General features: G+C 45.3%; 8 protein-coding genes across 8 annotated transcripts; 6 read left to right on the forward strand and 2 right to left on the reverse strand.

The window, feature by feature from the left end:
* Positions 1-30: 30 nt before the first annotated feature.
* SERLADRAFT_363249 (uncharacterized protein) lies at positions 31-2,594 on the forward strand (the record flags this gene model as incomplete). The annotated part of the gene is made up of 11 exons (XM_007322017.1): positions 31-228; positions 280-483; positions 534-579; positions 643-765; positions 811-966; positions 1,013-1,137; positions 1,198-1,386; positions 1,445-1,681; positions 1,738-2,109; positions 2,174-2,293; positions 2,347-2,594. The coding sequence occupies 11 exons, from the start codon at positions 145-147 to the stop codon at positions 2,521-2,523; spliced, it is 1,833 nt and encodes a 610-aa protein (XP_007322079.1).
* A 50-nt stretch (positions 2,595-2,644) lies between these two features.
* On the forward strand, positions 2,645-3,233 carry SERLADRAFT_441505 (uncharacterized protein; the record flags this gene model as incomplete). The annotated part of the gene is made up of 3 exons (XM_007322018.1): positions 2,645-2,833; positions 2,887-2,967; positions 3,033-3,233. The coding sequence occupies 3 exons, from the start codon at positions 2,645-2,647 to the stop codon at positions 3,231-3,233; spliced, it is 471 nt and encodes a 156-aa protein (XP_007322080.1).
* A 216-nt stretch (positions 3,234-3,449) lies between these two features.
* On the reverse strand, positions 3,450-5,723 carry SERLADRAFT_441506 (uncharacterized protein; the record flags this gene model as incomplete). The annotated part of the gene is made up of 10 exons (XM_007322019.1): positions 3,450-3,632; positions 3,686-3,850; positions 3,900-3,941; positions 3,993-4,163; positions 4,226-4,301; positions 4,350-4,440; positions 4,494-4,848; positions 4,899-4,936; positions 4,986-5,109; positions 5,169-5,723. 10 exons carry the CDS (start codon positions 5,721-5,723, stop codon positions 3,450-3,452), a joined length of 1,800 nt encoding a protein of 599 aa, XP_007322081.1.
* Positions 5,724-6,095: 372 nt separating this feature from the next.
* Positions 6,096-7,856, forward strand: SERLADRAFT_398466 (uncharacterized protein; the record flags this gene model as incomplete). Its single annotated transcript, XM_007322020.1, has 8 exons — positions 6,096-6,270; positions 6,330-6,408; positions 6,476-6,494; positions 6,544-6,677; positions 6,733-6,888; positions 6,943-7,051; positions 7,103-7,487; positions 7,538-7,856. 8 exons carry the CDS (start codon positions 6,236-6,238, stop codon positions 7,623-7,625), a joined length of 1,005 nt encoding a protein of 334 aa, XP_007322082.1.
* A 326-nt stretch (positions 7,857-8,182) lies between these two features.
* Positions 8,183-9,066, reverse strand: SERLADRAFT_475889 (uncharacterized protein; the record flags this gene model as incomplete). Its single annotated transcript, XM_007322021.1, has 2 exons — positions 8,183-8,644; positions 8,700-9,066. The coding sequence occupies 2 exons, from the start codon at positions 8,737-8,739 to the stop codon at positions 8,451-8,453; spliced, it is 234 nt and encodes a 77-aa protein (XP_007322083.1).
* Positions 9,067-9,519: 453 nt separating this feature from the next.
* Positions 9,520-10,145, forward strand: SERLADRAFT_475890 (uncharacterized protein; the record flags this gene model as incomplete). The annotated part of the gene is made up of 4 exons (XM_007322022.1): positions 9,520-9,569; positions 9,631-9,814; positions 9,866-10,025; positions 10,083-10,145. Coding segments are annotated over 4 exons (414 nt in total), but the record flags the coding sequence as incomplete, so codon positions are not given.
* A 184-nt stretch (positions 10,146-10,329) lies between these two features.
* SERLADRAFT_452259 (uncharacterized protein) lies at positions 10,330-17,328 on the forward strand (the record flags this gene model as incomplete). The annotated part of the gene is made up of 28 exons (XM_007322023.1): positions 10,330-10,849; positions 10,906-11,054; positions 11,104-11,251; positions 11,310-11,567; positions 11,618-11,812; positions 11,864-12,007; positions 12,061-12,369; positions 12,422-12,646; positions 12,697-12,954; positions 13,004-13,171; positions 13,223-13,331; positions 13,382-13,501; positions 13,553-13,731; positions 13,792-13,991; positions 14,045-14,263; positions 14,315-14,464; positions 14,515-14,660; positions 14,715-14,863; positions 14,914-15,120; positions 15,178-15,355; positions 15,408-15,517; positions 15,566-15,733; positions 15,788-15,913; positions 15,962-16,219; positions 16,272-16,518; positions 16,576-16,607; positions 16,726-17,055; positions 17,168-17,328. The coding sequence occupies 28 exons, from the start codon at positions 10,487-10,489 to the stop codon at positions 17,252-17,254; spliced, it is 5,232 nt and encodes a 1,743-aa protein (XP_007322085.1).
* A 229-nt stretch (positions 17,329-17,557) lies between these two features.
* On the forward strand, positions 17,558-21,951 carry SERLADRAFT_417518 (uncharacterized protein; the record flags this gene model as incomplete). The annotated part of the gene is made up of 14 exons (XM_007322024.1): positions 17,558-18,071; positions 18,132-18,265; positions 18,323-18,419; positions 18,473-19,452; positions 19,501-19,695; positions 19,755-19,927; positions 19,978-20,387; positions 20,444-20,533; positions 20,582-20,671; positions 20,727-20,772; positions 20,832-20,988; positions 21,040-21,073; positions 21,127-21,137; positions 21,193-21,951. 14 exons carry the CDS (start codon positions 17,648-17,650, stop codon positions 21,949-21,951), a joined length of 3,600 nt encoding a protein of 1,199 aa, XP_007322086.1.
* Between the last annotated feature and the right edge of the window lie 55 nt (positions 21,952-22,006).

The following is a 22,006-nucleotide window of genomic DNA, read 5'->3' on the forward strand; positions in this document are numbered from 1 at the left end:
CGTCTTAATTGCATAAGCGCCGGTATGGAAGACGCATTTCAGTCAAAGGTTTATGCTCGGATCCGTTATAAGGTCCTTTTACTGTTCGCCGTTACAGCGGTTTGGGATACATTTTGGGATTTCCAGTCCTATCCCGGAACAGCCATGAAGCTTTCTGAGAAAATCGCAGCCTACAATTCTCCTCACCCATTCTACACATTCGAGTTTTTCCCTCCGAGAACAGATCAGGTTCATGAATTTTTTGCTCGTAAGTAGCCGACCTAACAGACGTTCGTACAGGGATTCGAGAATCTGATCACTCGGATTTCACGGTTGTCTTCTTTAAATCCAATCGCCATCAGCATAACATGGGGAGCTGGAGGATCAACTAAGGAGCGTAGTCTTGACTTGGCTGGACTAACTCAAGCAGAGTACGAGATCGATACAGTGCTGCATTTGACATGCACAAACATGAAACATGGTATGGTAGATGACGTGCTAAAGGTAGTCTATATTCAAATTGTTCGATATAACACATCTGAGGTAACTCGCAGGCAGCAAAAGCCCGAGGTATTCAAAACATACTCGCTCTGCGTGGAGGTATGTGCCGTTTCTTTGTATATTAACTAACTGATTTTTGTGTCCTGTTTGTTTGATGTCCAGATCCTCCTAGAGGTCAAGAACACTGGATTCCAATCGATCCTCGATTCAATCATGGAATAGACTTGGTTACATACATTCGTTCTCATCAGTACTTTTCTTCCGACTTCTGCATCGGTGTAGCAGGTATATAGTAATAATCTGTAATTGCATCATCTAATATTCTCGTAGCTTACCCTGAAGGTCACCCCGATGGAGAAACCGACGAAGATAAAGAGCTAGAGTTCCTGAAAGCCAAGGTTGACGCAGGAGCTGACTTTATCGTCACCCAACTTTTCTATGATGTGGATCGTTTCCTACATTGGGTAAAAAGAGTGAGAGAAATAGGTGTGTTGCCAATACCTAGTCGTGGATTCTATTCATCCGTTCACAGGTATCACCGTGCCTATCATACCTGGGATCATGCCCATACAAACATATTCATCCTTCCTTCGATTGATCAAGTTGTGCGGTGTTTCAGTCCCATCATCCATAATGTCAGATTTAGAATCAATCCAAGTGGGTAGTGATTCATGCCAGGCCTACCTTTTTCAATAATGCATTTATTATTTTTCGAAGCATGATGACCAGATGGTGAAGGATTATGGTGTTCAGCTCGCAATCGACACCATTAAAAGGATAACAACCAAAGGAACAGTACCTGGTATCCACTTCTGTACCCTGAATCTTGAAAAGAGCGTTCAGCTTGTACTCGAGAATCTCCAGTGGGCTGGTGGGAGTCCTGTGACAAAGAACAAGCTTATTGCCGTCCGTCTCTTTCGATCGTGTTAGCATAAACATCATCATGACCCTAGATTTATCACAGGAAACACCCGGCTCTATTATTCACCCTCTACCTGGTTCTGAGCTTATAATCACGCCTAGTAGTGCAACGTCTTCGGCTGCTAACGCCCTGACAACAAAGCAAACGGCTGATACTGAAGTCGGTAGGGGAGAGGTCAATTATGCTGCAACATGGGATGACTTCCCTAACGGTCGATTTGGTGACTATAAGAGTCCAGCATTCGGTGATCTAGGCCCCTGGGGAGCCCCTGTACTATCGGTTTGTTATTCACCTCTGGTTCGATTCTCCTCTTACACGCTGTTGCATTTCTTTAGCGCACCGAAGTTATTGATGAATGGGGCAGCCCAAAGACGGAACAGGATCTGACAGAACTGTTCGTCCGATACCTTCACTCTGAAATTACGACAACACCATTCTCTCCTTCTGCCTTGTCTCCAGAGTCTCTCAGAATCCTTTCGCACTTGGAGCGTCTAACTCAAAGGGGATGGTGGACAGTAGGATCACAGCCCGCTGTTGACTGTGGCAACTCGACAGATCCAGTATTTGGATGGGGACCTAGAGGAGGCTATGTATTTCAGAAGAGCTTTGTTGAATTTTTCGCTGATGAGGAGGCAGTTAAGGAGATTGTACAAAAGATCGAGAAGGAAGGACAAGGGGTTGTCCATTATTTCGCAGGAAATATGCAGGTTCGTTTTTTAATGTTAATGCAGTACTTACTCAGATTTCATGGATTACCAACCGATACCCCAGGGAGAATGTCGAAGCAATGTTCCTGAGGATGGTCGCAATGCAGTAACTTGGGGAATATTTCCAGGACAGGAAATTGTCCAGACCACGATCATTGAGCGGGAATCCTTCTTGTCGTGGAAGGTGATTCTCATTTACGCTTTATTTTTTTTCACCTTATCATTTGCCATGGTTAGGACGAGGCGTTTTCTATATGGGCGGAATGGGCTTCATTCTACCCCCCAGGCTCTCAGGAAAGAGAATTGTTGGACGTTGTTATGCAAAAAAGATGGCTAGTAAGTATCGTACACCACGATTACAGAAACCCTGGTGGCCTGTGGACATTCCTGTTTGGCGGAAATATTGCGTTGTAATCAAAACTGTACTCTAATGTATAAAATTGGTCACGTGACCTGAATATGAAACTTGACATGATTGCCATTGCAACAAACGTAGTGATTCCTGTTTTGCCCATACTCCTTGCTATGAGCCAAAATGTCCATAGCTACGCCAACCGCAATCCCAAGAGATCCCATCATTCCTCTTGTACTCCCAAAAGCTCCACAGCCAAATTCTCTTCCTTTGCCAAAGTCCAGTCACTCTCCTGAGCGCATGAATCGTCGCCGCAATCTACAACGCGAGATGGATGATTTGAGTGATGAGGAGAACGAGCTTGAAGATGCTGTGAGGACTGAGTTTATCTAATCACGCGTCACTATGTTCATATCAAGAGTCAGAATACACTTATACGGATGAGAGGGTACAACTGGCTAATACCTATCGGACGACGTACAACGCAACAAGAAGAAAAGAATGATGTTCATAGCATGTTTATTCTTTGTAGCTTGATTACTGACGAGCCATCTTTCAAATTCTTTACTAGGCGGAGGACGAGACAGATGAGTCTGAGGCAGGTCAGTCTGGTGCACCCGCTTCTTCTCTGATAGGGGAAGGAGATGGGGAAGGAGAAAATGACTCTTCCCCTGATCTCGACGCCAGCATGGAGGATATGGATGAAGGTGATATAACGGGGGAGACCGAGGAGGGCCTTACAGAGTATGAGGAAGAACCATCAGATATGTAAGATTCTGAACCGGTGGAGTCTTTTTATCATCTAATGTCCCTCATTGAAGGCAAAACTAGTTTGACACACAGCATATCTTAACATTCTCTGGCTTTGAGAACACCCTTTATATGTCACCAAAGTCCGTTGTCCACTGTAAAACCAACATATATACATGATGTAACAAATAATTTAGGGACAGTAAAGATTGAACAATACCCCGGTCTCGCCTTCCAATTAAGCAACTATGTCCTGTATGTCCGTAATAGAAGGCCCCCGGTGGTGACCGTGCTTCAAGTGCCGCGATTTCATGGCAAGAGGGCGAATCCACGATTTGATGTGCCCATTCTTCCCTGCTGTAAGGAGTGCGCGTGGAAGAAACGAGATAGCAGTGAGAATATCGCTATCGATATTTTTTACCTGGAGGTGAATACATGAGGCTATGGACCTCTGGAGTAAGACAGTAGACAAACCAGAACGGGTTGAACCACAGAGACTTCATTTCTTGATGGGGCAGAATGATACCGATACGATGGGGACGATGCATCTGTTCCAGCTGGTGCAGGTAAATGAAGAGTAGATCGACGGAATGCAAGCGATATGGTGGATGACATTGATATCCGCGGATGATGTGTTGCCTTAGATCGATGTCAGGAAAGGGTATAAACAAATACATATAATGCTTACTTGGAGCTTTGGCCTATGGAGAGCACTACTTGAAAAATCCCACTGCAAGACTGTATTATTTATTACCAGTACAGTAAGTTTGGGTTGACAAACCAATATGAGCTTGTTGTCTTCGCCTACACTGCCAAATCGATATGTTCGCCCGTCACATCGAACATCGTCAAAAGCAACAGCAGACACAAATGACGAGTGTCCTTGGCATCGTGCCACTACGCGTTGTTCCCAAGGCGAGAAGATCGTCAATAGATCATCTTGTCCTCCTGTCTGTAAAAAAAATTATGCTGTACGTTGGCAAATACACGAATGAGAAGAATGAGTCTCCTTACCAATATAAAACGACTGTCTGGTGACCACGACACGCATGTCAGCGATCCGAAATATGATGCATAACAATCGACAAGTCTGGGGCTGTATTAATGAAAGGGTACATTGACTGCACTAACCACTCACTGCTCTGCTTGTGCATCAATGACTCTGAGGCACCCGTCCTCTGAGATAGCTGCTATATGTTGCAACTTGGTATCAGGGGAAAATACAAAGTCTGGTGTCTGTTTAATCCAGCGCCAACTAACAATCCATAATAAAATTTCGTACCTACTACACGACGCAAAGAAACACGCCAATGGCTGACGGGATTTTTAGCTTTATCCTTATCAACCCTAGCGGGCATTGGTCCCCCAGTCGCCGACACTGGATGCCAAGGCGGTGTAGTGACGAAGATGTTGGCTAGTGGGTTCCAATCTGCATCAGAAGATTGAGCCTGTTGTGAAGTAGAAGGATCTGACAGAGAGGTAGTAATATGGGTGTTTGGATTATGGGGAGTAAAAACACCATCTTCACGTTCCTTATCGTACACAATCATTGTCCCGTCGGCATACGAAACCATGAAAAGAGATGTTGAGGATGGCACCCAGCGCACAGAAGTGCACGCGGCACTGCATATGCAGCCCTAGTTAATGTTATTCACTGGAGATTACCAATGATTACATTGGCGAATACCTGTTTATTAAGACGTCCGTAGCGGTGGTATATGGGATCTGCTGGTAATTGAGCACCTATTTTACTGCGTGTTCCTGCAACACACACCAAACCAGATCAAGTCGCCGGAACTAAAGCCAATAATAACATCGAGGCGTTCTGGTGATGCAGTTGTAGTATTCACATCATGACATGTAGGGTGTGCTGAAAAGCTGATCCGTGTCAGCGCTTCCTGTCAACGATATTCCGCTCAGTGATATGGTTGATCCGCTCCACTATGGAAAGACGCACTTTCGCCTTTGAGCCGACCTCCACCCATAAGAATGATTTGCCCGTATTATAAAACAAGAACGTGACTTCACCCTGCTTGGATTGTAGTGTTCTGCTTAATCCTTCTGTACTCTGCACCCGTGTGATAAAAGTTGAAGATGTTGTCCGTAGGTTCTGTTTCGGGCGAGAAACAGGCTTCTTCTTTCCTCCAATGGCTGAGTGGGAGAACAGAGGACGTTGTTCTTGATATGATGTGGAATTTTGAGAAGTATCAAGTCCTGGTAAATTTGACGTGTCTGCAAAGCTATTCTCGGGAGTATCACTGCTGGACAAGCTGACAACGTCGTCCTTTGGAGCTTTGTCTCTTCTGAGATCCTTGTTTCCTCCTAGCAGCTGTGCAAGTCCCGGAGTTGCTCCGTGTTTTGTTCCAGGAAATCGAACGGTAATGGTGGAAAGACGTGTTGGGTATATAGGTGAAGCTGCACTAACAGAATGGGCGGGAATTATGAGAGGCTTGTGTTCTTCGATAACGGAATATACGCCTTCAGGAGCGACGAATGTCAGTTCGTTCTCCATCGTTCAGCTCGCCGCCGACCGCACAATTGCCAGTGATGGCCGTTGGGAGAGACGTTGCCGGCGTTGCGGGGCAAAGGACGGGCCAGTGGCACAGACGCCCAGTTGGGCCCTGGCTATTACGATACCCGTTCGGATCTTACATTATGGGGACTGTTACTTTTCATTTCATTACTAGCTTTCTATACTATAACTTTGCTCTCTAACCATGATCATTTCATCCGGTGTTCTTGCTCGTCGCACAGTAAAGCGACGGATACCAGGTGTAAGTATCCAGAATGGTCATGGTTTCATTCAGAGCTTACTAGTATTCGTTTCAACAGTTCACCATTCGTTGGCAGTCCACCACTGGCGTCGAACCACCGCCAGCTGGTGGTCATTTGCCTTCTGTCGCCACATCGCAATATCTGCGGCTCACTCGCGAGGCAGCGTTTCGTACACCAGGTCTATCGTGGGCAGATGAAGATGGTTCAAGCCCGGCGCGGAACATTGTTGGTGGACGGGAGACACGGAAAATGAACACCTACCAAGCTGTTCGGGATGCAATGAGGTTAGCATTCACGGAAAGCAACGTATACTCGTAGCACGGACCTAACAGTGTATCACCAGTGTTGCCATGATGAAGGACGATACTGCAGTAGTCTTCGGTGAAGATGTTGCCTTTGGCGGTGTGTTCAGGTGCACAATGGTGAGCACACAAGTGCTTTCACGTGTAGCGGCGTGTGATTCATGACTGTCTTCTCTTGGAGATGTAGGGTCTCGCTGAAGAATTTGGTGAGCTTTGACTTAAGGGGTTTGTGGATCTATCTGAACATTGATGAAGGTCGGGAACGTGTCTTCAATACACCATTGACCGAGCAAGGTATTGCTGGGTTTGCAATTGGTCTTGCTTCCATGGGCCAGACTGCCATTGCAGAGATCCAGTTTTCAGATTACATATTTCCCGCCTTTGATCAGGTATATCTCTCTATATACTTCTGCTAAGTAGGTCTTCACCGAAATCATACTCCAGATTGTCAATGAAGCTGCCAAGTTCCGCTATCGTTCCGGGGGCCAGTTTAACGTCGGGAAATTAACCATCCGCACACCTACCATGGCTGTCGGGCATGGTGCCTTATACCACTCTCAGAGCCCTGAGGGCTTTTTCATGGGCGCATCAGGACTCAAAGTTTGTCTGATTATATGCGTACTGATATACCTAGCTCACATTTATATCGTGCAGATTGTCATTCCACGTTCTCCCATTCAAGCCAAAGGCCTACTTCTATCATCGATCCGGGATCCAAATCCAGTCATATTTATGGAGCCAAAAATACTATATAGATCTGCAGGTACGCCGATCTATTTCTAGTATCAATCTAACATCTGATACGTCCATGCAGTGGAACAGGTACCCATAGACGATTATGAATTACCTATCGGACGAGCTGAAACGCTGACGGCAGGTTCAGACCTGACTGTTCTTACATGGGGCACTCCAGTGTACCATTGCGAGGCCGCTTTGCATATGCTTGCTGACCCACCATCCTCTCTCGAACGCTTAATTCCACCATCGCTGCGATCCGCTAAGATTGAGCTTATAGATCTGCGGACGATACTTCCATGGGACGTCGACACTGTCACTGAAAGCGTCAGCCGTACAGGAAGATTAGTGATAGTTCACGAGGCTAGCCAGACGGCCGGCGTTGGAGCAGAAATTGCTGCTGAGGTTCAGAAACGATGTTTCTTGAAACTCCATGCACCAGTTAAGAGGGTGACAGGTTGGGAGTAAGTGCGGTCGTCGTATGCATCTGACATAGCTGATATATCCGAGCTAGCGTGCCTGTGGGATGTCAGTATGAGAAGTTTATCATTCCCGATTCCCTTCGCATACTTGATGGCATTATGGAATCCCTTAATTACTGAAGGATTTCATGACTCTCACCTGAGCAAATGGTATAGGGATAGTGTAAGAAAGACGGGTTACGTGTTACAATGAATGGTGCGCTCCACAACGATCTGCTAGTCTTATGCTAGCAACTGCAGTCCATCGAGAATATACAGCTTATATATTGATCGGCAACCGTTCAGTTGTGCTGATGGAATGTAATGCATATTATACACAAGCCACCAGGACTACGCATTTACACGACAAGTAAAACATTATATGAAAACAGTTTAAAGCATCACTGCCGAACTTCGATGACCCATCTCTCAAGATGCCCCATAGTAAATAGACTTGCCTCCCAAATGGTCAAAAAACGATGTTCTCTCCAAGCTTGTAGGCCCCATCTGGAAACGAAAGAAGCTCTGATATCTCGATGGTCTTCGAGGATTTCGTATCTATGGAATAGTATCTCTGTGTATTGTCTGGACACATTTGTGAGTGATTCGACAACCAGCGGAGAAGGACCAGTGCTAAAGACATCTAGCAAGCTTTGTGGTGAAACGAGAAGAGCCGTGGAGGTGCGTTGAGGTACGTGAAAAACTCCGTTAAGAGAGCGGGAATATCGTCGAGGAAGGATTGGTAGAGCACAAAACACGAACAATTTGCTAGAAAACGGTACGCTAGGTGATAATGCTGTAAACTCAATCTTTGCAGAACTTTGAGGGAGGGAAGCCTTGAGATAGCTGACGAACCCGTCCAAATCCGCGTACGATAAGGTATCCAGGCAAAATAGGGGTCCGTGGCCTCCTGTGACGACTGGGAGCTTGCAGAGCGAGCCTAAAGCGCTAATGGTGTCGTCCAGACTAGAGAGTAAAATGTATTAAATGGAGAAGATACCAGCAGAAGACCAAGCACTCATACGGGACGTTCAAGTGCAGGCTGCAAAAATCTCCACTGGAATAATTTTGTTTGAGAGCTGTGGTTTCGATATCAGTCTCGGGCGAACTCAGTCGTAGAATCCCAGATAATTGGCGATTCACGTACCTGACATGGGATGCTAAACTCCTCGTGTTTAGACCATGCTATTTAATGAGGTATTTTGGCTTAATCACCTGAGAAGGATACATCCAGTTCCACACTTGAGTCCACCATGCCCACTCAACGTCAATTTGGAGCATCCACGCATATACCCGAATATTGTTGCGAAGAAGATCGGGTAGATCGTTAATGGGATCTCGAAGTTCGATATAGCCATCGTAGATGTCGTTCAAAAGGGATGATAGTGGTATTTGAATTGTTTTACTGGATGACATACTTGCATTTCTGGCGACGACCGTATACTGCGTGGGCCATAGAGAAGTGCTGGGTGTAATGACGGCTAGTAAAGCTTGCAGAGCGGTACGTGTCCGTGAAATGTCCTCTCGGCGAGTGAAACAAGGCCGATAAGACCAGAACGAGATTGAAAAACACAGGAGAAAAACCGAAAAAACAAGAGATGTACCCTTGCAAAGTTGAAGATCCCGTATCGCATTAGTTTCCAGTCCAACCCGACGTTGCAAGGATTCGACGATACCCAGGAATGACTTGGTCAGTATATGAGAGAAATCAACACGTTGGATAAAGGGATACATCACTGGCACTACTAGCATCACGGTGAACTTGGACCTAAAAGTCTTAACCTAACAATGACGTCACAGCGATAAGCAATTTTGGTGAAAGGGGAAAAAATTCCACAAAAACGACACCAGCAGGATTTGAACCTGCGCCCTCAAAGAGGAACAGATATCAGAGAAGATTCGAATCTGTCGCCGTAACCACTTGGCTATAGTGCCTTACGATAAGGGACACGCATTGTTTGCATATATCTACAGAGGTTTTTCTATGACCCTCTGGCTTCGAATCAAGTTATACGTTGACTCTTCTTGCGATTTCATTGAGAGGCAACCTTGCAGGTCCCAGCAAAGTTATCTAGTCATGGACTGGTATGTTTTCAACGAATTTCAAGCACGATAGCATCACTCACAGCACAGCGCAACCTCCAAGTCTCGAATTGAATATACACCAACAAATTCTCTCTGACCTCGCGTCAAGTGTTATAGTCGAGGATGGGGCCAGTTTGGCCAGCACAAAGTCCATCATAGAAAGCAAAGTCGTAATTACAAAGGCAGGTCAGGACGTCGTCCCGAATGGCTCAGATGACGGAGAGGACACGTCGCGAATGTTCATGGTATGTTACCGTTATTGTAAATGTGGCATGTCCCTATTCATCCCAAGGAAGTCTGCATCCAGAGTTCATTGCAACATAGCATACGGGGAATTAGCTATCCATTTCCCAACTGACATTATTTCTGAGCATACAAGTACACTTATTCCGACGCTCATCGATATTCTACGCGGTATTCCTAGGACTGAATTCGATCAATGTCTATCGTGGGACGGTAATTTACCATCATACTGTGATAATATAACCAGTCTACTTATATCTCTGACCGCAGAATGGTCCTTACCAGATCAACTGGTCTTTTCCACCGTGTCAGCCTTATTGCGTATTGCTCACGCACAGGAGCAATATGCTGAAGATGTTATACTTGCCATCTCGGAATTCATCACAGCGACAGTAGAGCAGCTCAAAACATCGACTTGTGAGTCCTCCACCCAAGTTCAAACCATACAGACTGCAACTAACGCCATCCCTTTAGCTACCGATGTCCTTACTCAAGTAGCACCTTCGGTCCATGGTTTGTACCGTGCAATCACTTCGACCTTATATCCATGGTCTTGTGATCAGTGGCAGCAGCTTTCTGAAATTATACGAGGCCTGGTCGCTCCTGATGTTCTCGAGCGGTTGAACCGTTTACTTCTGGACATCAGTCGAGAGGAGGACGCGGATCCTGAAACGATGCTATTCATGCAAACGTTCATTGCGCGTTATATCTCCCAAGGTCGCCCCCTCAGTGGCCATTTCATTGTCTGCTGTGCTTTGGAGGTACAGTGGACTGTTCTCGCTCAGGTATTGGCGCCTCCACAGGGCTTGCAGAGTGGTCAGGTCGTCGAAGCAGCAGCAGCGAATAAATCTTGGCTCTCGCTGATGCGCAGAGCCGCGATTGATCTGAACATAAGTGATGAAAAAAGCAGAAATTCGTTAAAGTCTACCATCCAGTATTCAATGCAGTGGTTTCACGAGTTACTTGCCCAGCTTGAGGAAATGGATACGGAGCCGTCGATTGATATCTATGCTTGGGAAACCATGTCTGAGTGTTTGGTAGTTTTCTCTCTTTGCCATATGTCACCTTCATAACTAAAGATTGATACTGACAGAAACTTGCATCCGTTTGCTCAATCGCTTTAAGGGAGCTCGATCGTTACTTGTACTCTGAGTTAACGCTTCTGTTGAGTGACGAATCGCCTGTCTCGGATAACCTAGTGCAAGAAGCTGCGCTCAAGGCTACAACGGTTCTAGTGCAAAGGTCTGTATCCCCATATCACGATTGGATGGAGTCTGATTATTCATTCAAGTTTTCCGGAGATTGCTCCTCCCATGGTGAATCATCTACGTCGACTCGTCACCTCACCTCTTCCTATATTCGAATGTGAATATGGTTTAGAAAATCGACCTCCTCCTGCCTTGACGGCTGCTGCTAAATGTTTGGCTCTTTGTATTAAGGTTAGTTTACTGATTCCCACTTTAAGTCGCCCAATGATTTTTCAATGAATTGTTTTAGCTATCACCAGGCGATGATTCTGTGATGTCTAATATGTATTCTCTTCTGAACTACATTGCAGCCACAAGCAAGGAGATCTACGAAAGTTCAAGTAGCTCACAGATGGTCGATAATCCCTTTTATACTTCATCAGACCACGCGACTCTCCACTCTGACGATACTGGCCTCCGAGGGAGAACGGACGAAGAGAAAAGGCTCATTGGTATAACCACGATTTCGGTTGTGACGAGACTTTCTTTTGAGTTTGAGAACGAAGAGGTGTGTTGGCTTTGTCCTCTTGCGTTATCAATGCTAATGGATTCCCTTAGGTGACCAAACTGACGATCTCAATGCTCTTACAAAGGCTGCGAACCGCAGAACCTACTGTTGAGGCTGCAATTGCTCATAACCTTGTAGATTTGGCATTGTCTGCACCAGAGGGTTCATTTGCTGATACGATTCGCGTTTTCTCGTCCATCAATCGCACCGCTAACCCAGATGACCCTAGATTTTCTAATAACATGGTGAGAGTAGATGCTAGTTTTATAGCGAGATGATTAATGATATACTGTTAGGTATTGTCAGCTCAAACAAGGCTTGCTCAAGAATTACGTCGTAGACCAGATCTTTACGACTTATATCTGGTTGAACTTCTCACCCTTTTTACCGATAAAGGCATTGCTATACAAAACGTGGTGGCCTCCAACCATCATACCAAGGTAACTGGAAAATGTTATGGACTAAAGTTCATTTCTAAAATGCTTGATGGCAGACGGAAGACATGGTTGAGCAATTGGCTTCTCTTTTGTTGCCAATCGACGCACTCCTGGACCATGATGACTTCAACCCACACATCAACGCTTCTCCAGAGGCTGTTATTTTGTTCAGAAACATGTGGTTCCTTTGTGTGCTCTTCGGCTTTACAAACGAGGAAGGAAAAGAGAAGACTGCGATGGACTGGCAGCAGCCCGCACTTGCTCGTATAGCCTCTAAAACACCCTGCATGGTGTTAGAGGAAGCTCATGATGCTGTAAGTGAACTAGAGTATAATACTGTCGTTCGCCGTGAATATGCACATTCGGTAAGTCAATCTGTTATATGCAGTATTTCGTTCTTTAAAAGTTCCTTCTTAGGAACTGATTAAACATCGTGGTTTCCTGACTCGACATATATCTATTCGCGCGGGCGAAATTCGTTCTCTGTCATCCGGTCAAGTTATATTTTTGTTGACTATGCATGACGTAGAGAGCATGCGTTCAGCATTGGGACTCCCCTCATCGTTAGTTACGTACTTTACAAACAGCAATCTGAACATGCATGCAAGCTTGAGCGCATGTATGGAATCTATCGCAGAAAAGGTGCGTACGTGCAACTCTCAGTATAAGCACATGTTTTATTTTTGATGTAGGTGATACGCGGATGTGTCAACGATTTGAATATCCAAGCTTCAGAACAATCTTTGCCTGACTATCTGTCTGGAGAGTTGCGCAAATTGTTGGTGTATAGCACTCACCGTATTGCAAAAGCTCGGGATATTGCAAATAAATATCTGAACCGACTCATCACATCATTCCCATCACTCATGTGCGATCCTCCTCTTGTCTACGGAATCCTGGAAACATTGACATTACTGCGTCGTGCCTGTGAAAACGAGTTTACCGATGAGGTAAGATTTTTGACTGTTGCAGTTTGCATTAAGGTGACCACCAGGACAGTATAATCCGGTTTACGAATTCCATTCGGAACGCACAGGTATTACTCTACAGCTTACCGACAACTATAAAACCAGGAACGAGATTCTAGCTCAACTTCAACGTAATGCCAATACTTGGCTTGAATTGGCATTAGGGCGTGCCCCTATTGAGCTACAATCGACTCTACAGGTATATCGGACTTCACCTTGGTTGCACGGATCATTATAAAATTTATTTCAGAAATATCTTGCCATCAACCAATCTTTGTCTGGAGCTGATTCTGCAGAGCTCGGCGCCTCTATCGCAGAACAGTTCGGAAAAGCTATTGGCCCGGTGCAGCGACAACTTAGTGAGTTCATATGAATGTTTTTGATAAGCGATCTAAGCGTTGGACATCAGCATCACTCTCAGCTCTGTCCAACTGGAAGTCTGATCGTGCAAAAATACTAGCAAGCCAGCTTGCAAGCAAAGGGTATTTTGCAGGAGAAGTTGCTGGTCTCCGTCTCGCTAATAGAGCAGGTGTGTCCTATTTGATTATGAGGTACTGATATTGAAAGAAGTACTTATCAGGCCAAGATAAACTTGAGGAATTACCTCCACAGAGTGCACCTTCTACCGAAATAGAAGCATTGAAAAATAAACTCGCTCACACCATGGACGATATTCGCGGCAAAAATAGTACTTTGACTGTCCAGGACCTCAAGCGTCTCTTATTTCGTTGTGCTGCTATCGTCATCTCCTCGGACAAGGTATATTACCTTTTGCTTATGAACTTACGAAGTGAATGCTAATTGATAATTCATTCTCAGTGCGAGTACACATTACTACATTATTTAGTGTCTCTGCCTTTCGGTGTCTTCAGTCCATCGGCAATCTCAGCTGGAATCGAAGTTTGGACTTGGGTTATTGCGGAAAAACTTGCTTTGGAAGTTGCTCTCATGGCAGAAATATTATCTTCGTGGTTTGACAGTGTTAGGGAACGGAAAGGAATCTTCTCGACTTCATACAAGTTAGTTCAATCCACTTTATTATGCTAGTAACCTGACAAACGCCTTGGTACAGTTATAACGACCCTTTCTTTCATCCAATAAGCTACAGTCCTACTGATAAGGAAGAGATTGATCGCGCGACGACGCACGCTCACCGCCTTCTGTTTCCTCACACTCTTATCTTGCAAATGCTATTTAGCCGTCTACAAGCGGCCAGATACTGCAGGCCGACTGTGATGTTCCTGATTCAACGTTTAGTGCTACGTTCGGCTAGTACTCCAAAACTATTCAGGCAAGTCGTACTACACAGTTAACGGCGCATCGTGGTGACTTTATTCTACAGCACCCATCCTCTTGCTCGAGAACTACGCTACTCTTTTCTTCTCTTCGGATTTGAAACGCTGAGAAGCTCTCATTTGGATGCTTTCTGTGAATGCCTCTTACGAGAGAGTCTCTATCAAACAGCCTATTCTTGGTTTGCTGTTCGTCCACAGTAAGTTGCATGCAATAGCATTGTGTTTCTCCCTAACCTCACCATTGAAGATGGTCATATGGTGCAAACCGGGTGCAAATAGATGCAGATATCAAGGTTTTATCAGAATTCTTGTCGTACTTGCAGAGTGATCTTGTGCGAGGTACGGTTACGCTATCAAGTTTATCCCCAGCCCAATCTGCATCTCGGACATCCGGTGAGCTTTATCTCAGCAGAAAGAAATATCAAAGGCTTATCTGACACGTTATAGCTTATGTTTCTCGCCTCAAGAACATAAATCAACCTTTGAGACTTCTCGTTGAAAATGAGATCTTTAAACTAACTGTTTGGGCCAATCCCAGTAGCGATGCTAAAAGAGGGACCGATCCTTCTGGAACGGTTGAGCGTAGTATACTAGAGGTAAGTTCATATGCCTTGTGGTGGACACATGATTCACTAAACCAATTCAGAGTTCCTGGCCGGCGCTTATCAGGACAGTATGGGAAGTTGATCCCTCTGTCGCAATTTATATGACCGAGCGTTTCAAAAGTCTCGCCGCCCAAGGGGAAGTGGGGAAGCTTGTTCGCTCCAATACCTCTGAAATTCTACACATACCAGAAGCATTACGGTTCTTGCTTGGAGATAGGTTGGAAGGAAATGCTCGACGAGAACTCAAAGTATGGACACTTCAAATCTCCAAATGTGTTGCTTTGTTGATATACCAAATTTTTCAGCACCTCCTTATTTGGGCACCTGTCCCTCCGGTTATCGCAGTGACCTTTTTTGAGAGACGTTACAACAACGACCCTCTGATTCTGCAATATGCACATCGGGTTTTGAAACAACATCCTGTGGATTTAACATTCTTTTTTGTCCCACAGGTCGTGCAGGCTTTGCGACACGACGACCTTGGTAATCTCGCCTCTATGCGCAGTGGTTGTACATATTGACTGATATTCTCCAGGTTACGTGGCTAGATTCATTTTCGAAACTGCAAGGATTTCCCAGTTGTTCTGTCACCAAATTATATGGAATATGAAGGCCAACTGCTACAAGGATGATGTTGCAGAGATCGTAAGCCTTCGTTGACGTGATCCAGTGCAACACTAACGCTGTATGCAGGAAGATCCCATGAAGCCAGCCTTGGACGAGATGACCGACATGGTAGTCAACTCGTTGTCTGGTGAGGCCAGGTTATTCTATGATCGCGAATTTGGATTTTTCCACGAAGTCACTTCGATATCTGGAAAATTGAGGCCTTTTATAAAGAAAACCAAGCCAGAAAAGAAGGTATGCAAGACAAAGAAATAATTTAGATGAGTTACCCATCACGCTTGCTTGTAGGCCAAGATCGACGAAGAAATGGCGAAGATCCCTGTTGATGTTGGAGTATACCTTCCCAGTAATCCAGATGGAAAAGTTGTCGACATTGATAAGAAATCTGGTCGTCCTTTACAAAGTCACGCGAAGGTAATTGATTCACTGTCTCACTCTTTCACGCTAACGAGGTTTGCATAGGCTCCATTCATGGCAACGTTCAAGGTTAGAAAGGAGCGTGTCACTATCGCTTCAGATCCTGAATTGCTCCTGGATGGCGTTGGTGAGGAGACGCGTGAGGAATACGATGTCTGGCAACAAGCTATTTTCAAAGTAGGAGACGATTGTCGGCAGGACGTCCTTGCGCTACAGGTCATCGCGATGTTCAAGAACATATTCACAAGCGTTGGCTTGACATTATATCTTTATCCGTACAGGGTCACTGCCACTGCTCCTGGTGTATGCTTCCAAAAACTCTTAGGTTGGATAGCTCACTGACCTCTTTGTATAGTGTGGAGTCATCGACGTAGTACCTAATTCAACATCACGAGATGAGATGGGACGCGCGAAGGTCAACGACTTACTGGATTTCTTCATAGCTAAATATGGTGGTGAAGAGACTGTTGCCTTTCAACGAGCTCGCCTCAACTTTATACAATCAATGGCTGCATATTCTGTTGCTTGTTACATACTGCAAATCAAGGATAGACACAACGGAAACATTATGATTGACGGTGAAGGTCATATTGTGCATATCGGTAAGCACCTCCGACTTGGTATTGCACTGCTCGAGCCTAACTGTGTGTTTGCAATAGACTTTGGCTTCCTTTTTGACATAGATAAGTGTGTTTTTGCATTGGCTTTATTCATAGACTGATGACTTTCCGCCATTCCTCTACGGCCCGGAGTAAGTTGCATTCGTTGTTTACTTTGAGGTCATTGACACATATTTTGCTTGATGTTAGGGTGTCAAATTCGAGCCGAATTCTTTCAAGCTTAACCATGAAATGGTACTTCTAATGGGCGGACGATACTCTCAGGGCTACGAGCTATTCCAGCACCTGACAGTGAAAGCGTTTTTGGCCATACGGCCTCATGCCGACCAGTTGATCAGTACCGTGCAGCTGATGCTTGGAACTGGTCTTCCGTCCTTCAAAGGCGAACCGACAATCAAGAGGCTCAAAGACCGTTTTGCACTCGGTCTGAATGATCGACAGGCAGCTGAATGGATGATGGGTGTCATTCGAAACGCTCATGAAAACGTCCGCAGTACTGCATATGACGAGTTTCAAAGGGTGAGGCTTGATATCATTATGCTACATATCTTGTTAACCGCTTTTCACAGTTACAAAACGGTTCGTTTGAAGATTATTGGTACCTTCTGTCTTTATACTAATTGTCTTTTAGGTATCCCATACAAGTGAAGACCCCACAAGTGTATTTGCAGGTATCCGTTTGGATTATTGGGTACCACTGCCAGCGTCTGGCATATAATATCGCTTACCACTACGTATACTTGCTACTATCAACTATCAGTTCAATGTCTCCGATTCAGCGTGACTTGTCCGAATTTGGGATTAAGCATGCATTAAAATCATGAAATACTTGACTATCAAAATAGCCTGTGGTACTCTCTGCCTGAGGAGCGCTGTAAACCCTTCTGTGACATGAATCCCTTATATAGCAAGCTTGGTTCTAAGTCGGAACGCGCTTGCCCAGATAGACCTTTCAGTTACCCACGAAGGGTCCCTGGAACGCGACTGGAACGTGTCCGGATCTTTGAGTCACCATGATCATGCTACTCGTTATCGATAAACGAAATATATAAACAGCCACTGACCTGTCCTAGGACCCTATTGTTCTGAGACCCCGTCAGACTACGAAAACATGGAATTCGACATTAGGAATATTGGCTTCGAGGAGAACGAGTGGAGTGTCACGAAGGCCATCTCTGATGTGCTGCATACATACCCAGGTCCTTTTGTGTCTGACCCAACCCAGCGCCCACTCAACTTCAAAGTTACACTCAACAAGGGTCACAGTGGCGTTCGCAACGACGGCTCTGGCACACTCACATTACCCTCTCGAGACTTTGGCCGGCAGTTTATCAAATGGCAAAAGGATTCAGAATGCAATCGCATACGAGTTAGCGGCGTTCCCCTCAAGTTTTTCCCCAACAAGACCATTGTTGGGCGAGGACTTATGATGACTTTGGAGAAGGCCCCATACATCGACCCGACTATAGACCAGGAGCGACAGCAAAGGATATGGGCTCTGTATCCTGCATTTCGAATAGCAACACTTCAAATAGGTATGGACTTCTAACACTTTGTGGCGTCATTGCCACCTTATGCCAGTGCATAATCGATAGGTACATATTATCGCAAATACACATCTTCACCCACGGCTCCTCGTGCATTCTCTATCGAATGGGAACGGCATTACACAAAGCAAGGCCTTGCTTGGTTAAGCTTCAACTACGATCACAAGGCATTCCACATCAAGGTAGGAACTGCCTCGATCATTTAAATTTACCAAACACTAATACTGTCTTGTATGCAGCTCGGTGATCCTATGAAGCATGTCGTTGAACACAATGTAACAGTGAAGTTCTCTAGTATCAACAAACTGGCTATTGGGTATGATTACGGAAATCAATGTAATTATCTACTCGCATATCTATAATTTACATTGACATATTACTTTTAACAGTTATTTGTTTCGATTTGTTGACACCGCCAGATTTTGAAGAAACAGACATTCACAGATCGTCCGAAGGGGACGAAAAAAAGGCTAATGATAAGACTCGCCGCCGTGTTAGCGCTTTGCATCCTGGTCATGCAGCCATTGCTCCCTATGCTCATCATCTTCGCGTTATTCTGTCAGAAGATGGCGACTTAGAACGATTCGAACAGTTCTGCAGAGTGGCAGAACTCAGACGCCCGATCAAGGGCGTTAATATTGAAGCTAGTGGGCAGGCTTTTTTTTCGAGCAAATATATCGCCAAGGTGAACAGATGGCTCCGAGGACTAGATTGGCTTGTGGCATTTCAAGTGGAGGCTCTTCTTCATAATGGTCTTTTAAGCACGGTGGAACTTGACGATCTTCGTGCACCTATCGATAGACTTGTTCAGGAGCATCGAAAGCTTGCCGGAGAGATACTCCGCTATTTCACCGAAGCACTTGCCTCGCGTTCCCCGAACGAGACACCTAGGCAATGTTTTGACCTGGTGCGACACAGTAAACTGAAATCAAAGCTACGCACTTCCCCACAAGGCCGATTTTTTTGTCATCATGTTACGTTTACGCCGACACGTATGCTATTAGAGGGTCCTTACATCATTCAGTCCAATCGAGTTATTCGGAACTATGAAGGTTATGAAGATCACTTCATTCGCGTGGATTTCCGCGATGAAGATCGCCTCAATTATCGATGGAATCGTGAACTTGACGCATTGGCATTTCTCGAACCCCGCGTAGGCGGCATTCTGAAAAACGGGTTCGAGCTTGCAGGAAGAGATTTTGAATTCTTGGCGTATTCCTCGTCAGCATTGCGTGAGCACGCTGTATGGTTCGTGAATCCCTTCAGCCATCCAACAGAAGGATGGGTGACATCTGAAAGCATAAGAAGTGGCCTTGGCGATTTCTCGGGTGTGATTTTCCATCCTTCCAAATACGCAGCTCGCATGGCAGTATGTGCCCCGAATCCTTCTTGTTGTCTTGCGCTTATTCCTCTTTAGCAAGCCTTTTCTGCAACTGACCCGTCTGTCAAAATCCATAAATCTCAATGGCGAGAAATTCCTGACCTGGGAGATGAAACAACATGTTTCACGGATGGTGTTGGGACTATTTCAAGGGAATTAGGCGATATGATTTGGGGAGCGCTATGTGAAGCTCGACGAGATCATGGGGAACATACCATCAAGCCTTCAGCGGTCAGTCAAGATTGCCTTCATTATTCTCTTAGCCTCATAAAAGCACGATGATACAACAGTATCAGATTCGTTTCTTAGGATACAAAGGGATGGTTGCCATCGATGCACAATTAACGGGCGTCCAGATGTGTTTGCGTCCTTCCATGAACAAGTTCTTAGGAAAAGAAACAGAATATGCTGAAATTGAGATTGCCCGCGCATTTGAAAGGCCAAATCTGCCTCACCTCAATAGGTACGTTGCACTGGCCTAGCGTTATCTCAATTCCCTCTAACCTGAAGCAGGCCTTTGGTTATGGTTTTAGAGGATCGTGGAGCTAAGAGAGATAGCTTTGTAAAACTTCAGGACGAAGTTATAGCCGAGACAAGGATGGCGAACGACTCGATCGAGCGCTTCCGCAGCCTTTTGGAAGAACATAACTTGGGCCACAATTTCCGTCTATCTCCAATTCTCCAGCAACTCAATGCTTTGGGTCTGGAACTCAAAGCAGATCAAACTAAAGAGGCCATGGACAGTCCTTTCTTGGCTCAAACACGATCATGCGCTATCAACCATGTCTTACGCAGCGTGAAGCACGAAGCACGAATACAAATACCCAAAAGCTATATGCTTGTAGGAGTCGCTGATGAGGGTCCCGCATATGTCAATGCTGGCCGAGACAACGTTTTCTGCCTTCCTGAAGGCAAAATTTATGGTTCGTCTTTATGAAGGTAGTCTCATGGTCTATGTTCTGATATCTGCAAATTTTAGCTTGCGTTCAAAAACCAGGGGACATGGAGCCAATCTGGCTAGAAGGGCTTTGTGTCATATCAAGGAGTCCTGTCATTCATCCGGGCGATGGTGAGTTCAAGGCGCGAACCTTGGGCAGCAACGCTTAGACCATTTTAGTTCAGCGTGTATATGCCATTGGTAAACCACCGGCGAACAAGTTATGTCTATTTTCTCACTTGAAAAACGTTGTGGTATTACCCTCCGTTGGTATGATATTAAATTTTAGCTATCAACCCAGGAATAAGCTAATCTGGTCCATCAGGTGCCCGCTCACTAGCTTCATGTCTTGGTGGTGGTGACTTGGACGGGTAAGTCTAGTATTGTCCGTAAATATGATAGTTGGCTGAAACATATCTATATCTTACAGAGATCTTTATGAAGTTATACAGCACAGTCCATTCCTAGTTACTGAGCACCATGACCCTGCGGAATACCCTGCGGGAAGCATATTTACACTCGACAGGCCTAGCACTATTGAGGATGTCTGTGACTTCGTGGTGGAATATATTCATTCAGACGTTGTGGTAGGCCTGATTCATATAAAGCACTGGATTACAATCTCAGTCTGTTTTTAGGGTCTCGTCTCTGACAAGCACATCGTGATTGCAGGTGAGTACACTTAAGTTCTGAAATATTAATTCTCGTACTTAATATGTTAACAGATCAATCCAAGGTATTATATCTTCTGTATTCTTTTTGGCAATAACTGAATCGCTTCCGGTGTAAAGCATGGCACCCTAGATCAAAATTGTCTCAAGCTCAGTGCATTGCACAGTCAAGCTGTTGATTATCCAAAGAACGGCATCAAGGTTGACATATCATTTCTCCCTCGCTCACTCATCCCATACAAGCCCGATTGGCATGCTGCGGAAGTGGATTCACCCCGAAAGACAGACTATTACGAGTCCAGTCGCGCTCTTGGCTACCTATACCGGAATATCACACTTGAAGATCTTCCTACTTCGGTCCCGCGCAAACCGTATGAACCCCTAGACGACCCTATCTCGAAGGTTCTCAAGCCTCGTGTGAAACGGCAAACACCTGGATACACTGACCCAGACGGCGAAAGTAGCGAGATGGAAACTATATTCCAGACATACAGAGATGAGCTCAATTATATCTCCGTGACACACTCCCTTACGAATATTCCTGGCGCTCGCCTACGCGAAGATGAAATTGTCGTTGGTACTATCCTGTCTAAATGCTCCCAAAAAAGATGGAGGAGCGACCGCATGTATCGCATGAAGGCACACGCCTCATTCCTTGCACATGAGACAAGGCGCGACATACGACTATTGGATACTTTGGAGGACGCGTCCGAAGGTGATATACGAAAAGCTCTCTTACGAGCTTGGACGGCTTGGGATCTCAGCCTGAGGAAAAGTGACCCCGGACCTGATGAAGCCCATTGTTTTGGTGCACATAGTTTTGGGCTTATTGCTTTGGGTATCGTACTAGATTGTCTTGAGAAACTTGGCAGCCTATAAATGTTGGTTCGTACCTACGAGATAAATACCCTCGCTGACTTCTCGTAGATTGAAT

The sequence above is a fragment of the Serpula lacrymans genome, assembly GCF_000218685.1.
Source record: "Serpula lacrymans var. lacrymans S7.9 unplaced genomic scaffold SERLAscaffold_12, whole genome shotgun sequence".
Classification (NCBI taxonomy): Eukaryota; Fungi; Basidiomycota; class Agaricomycetes; order Boletales; family Serpulaceae; genus Serpula; species Serpula lacrymans.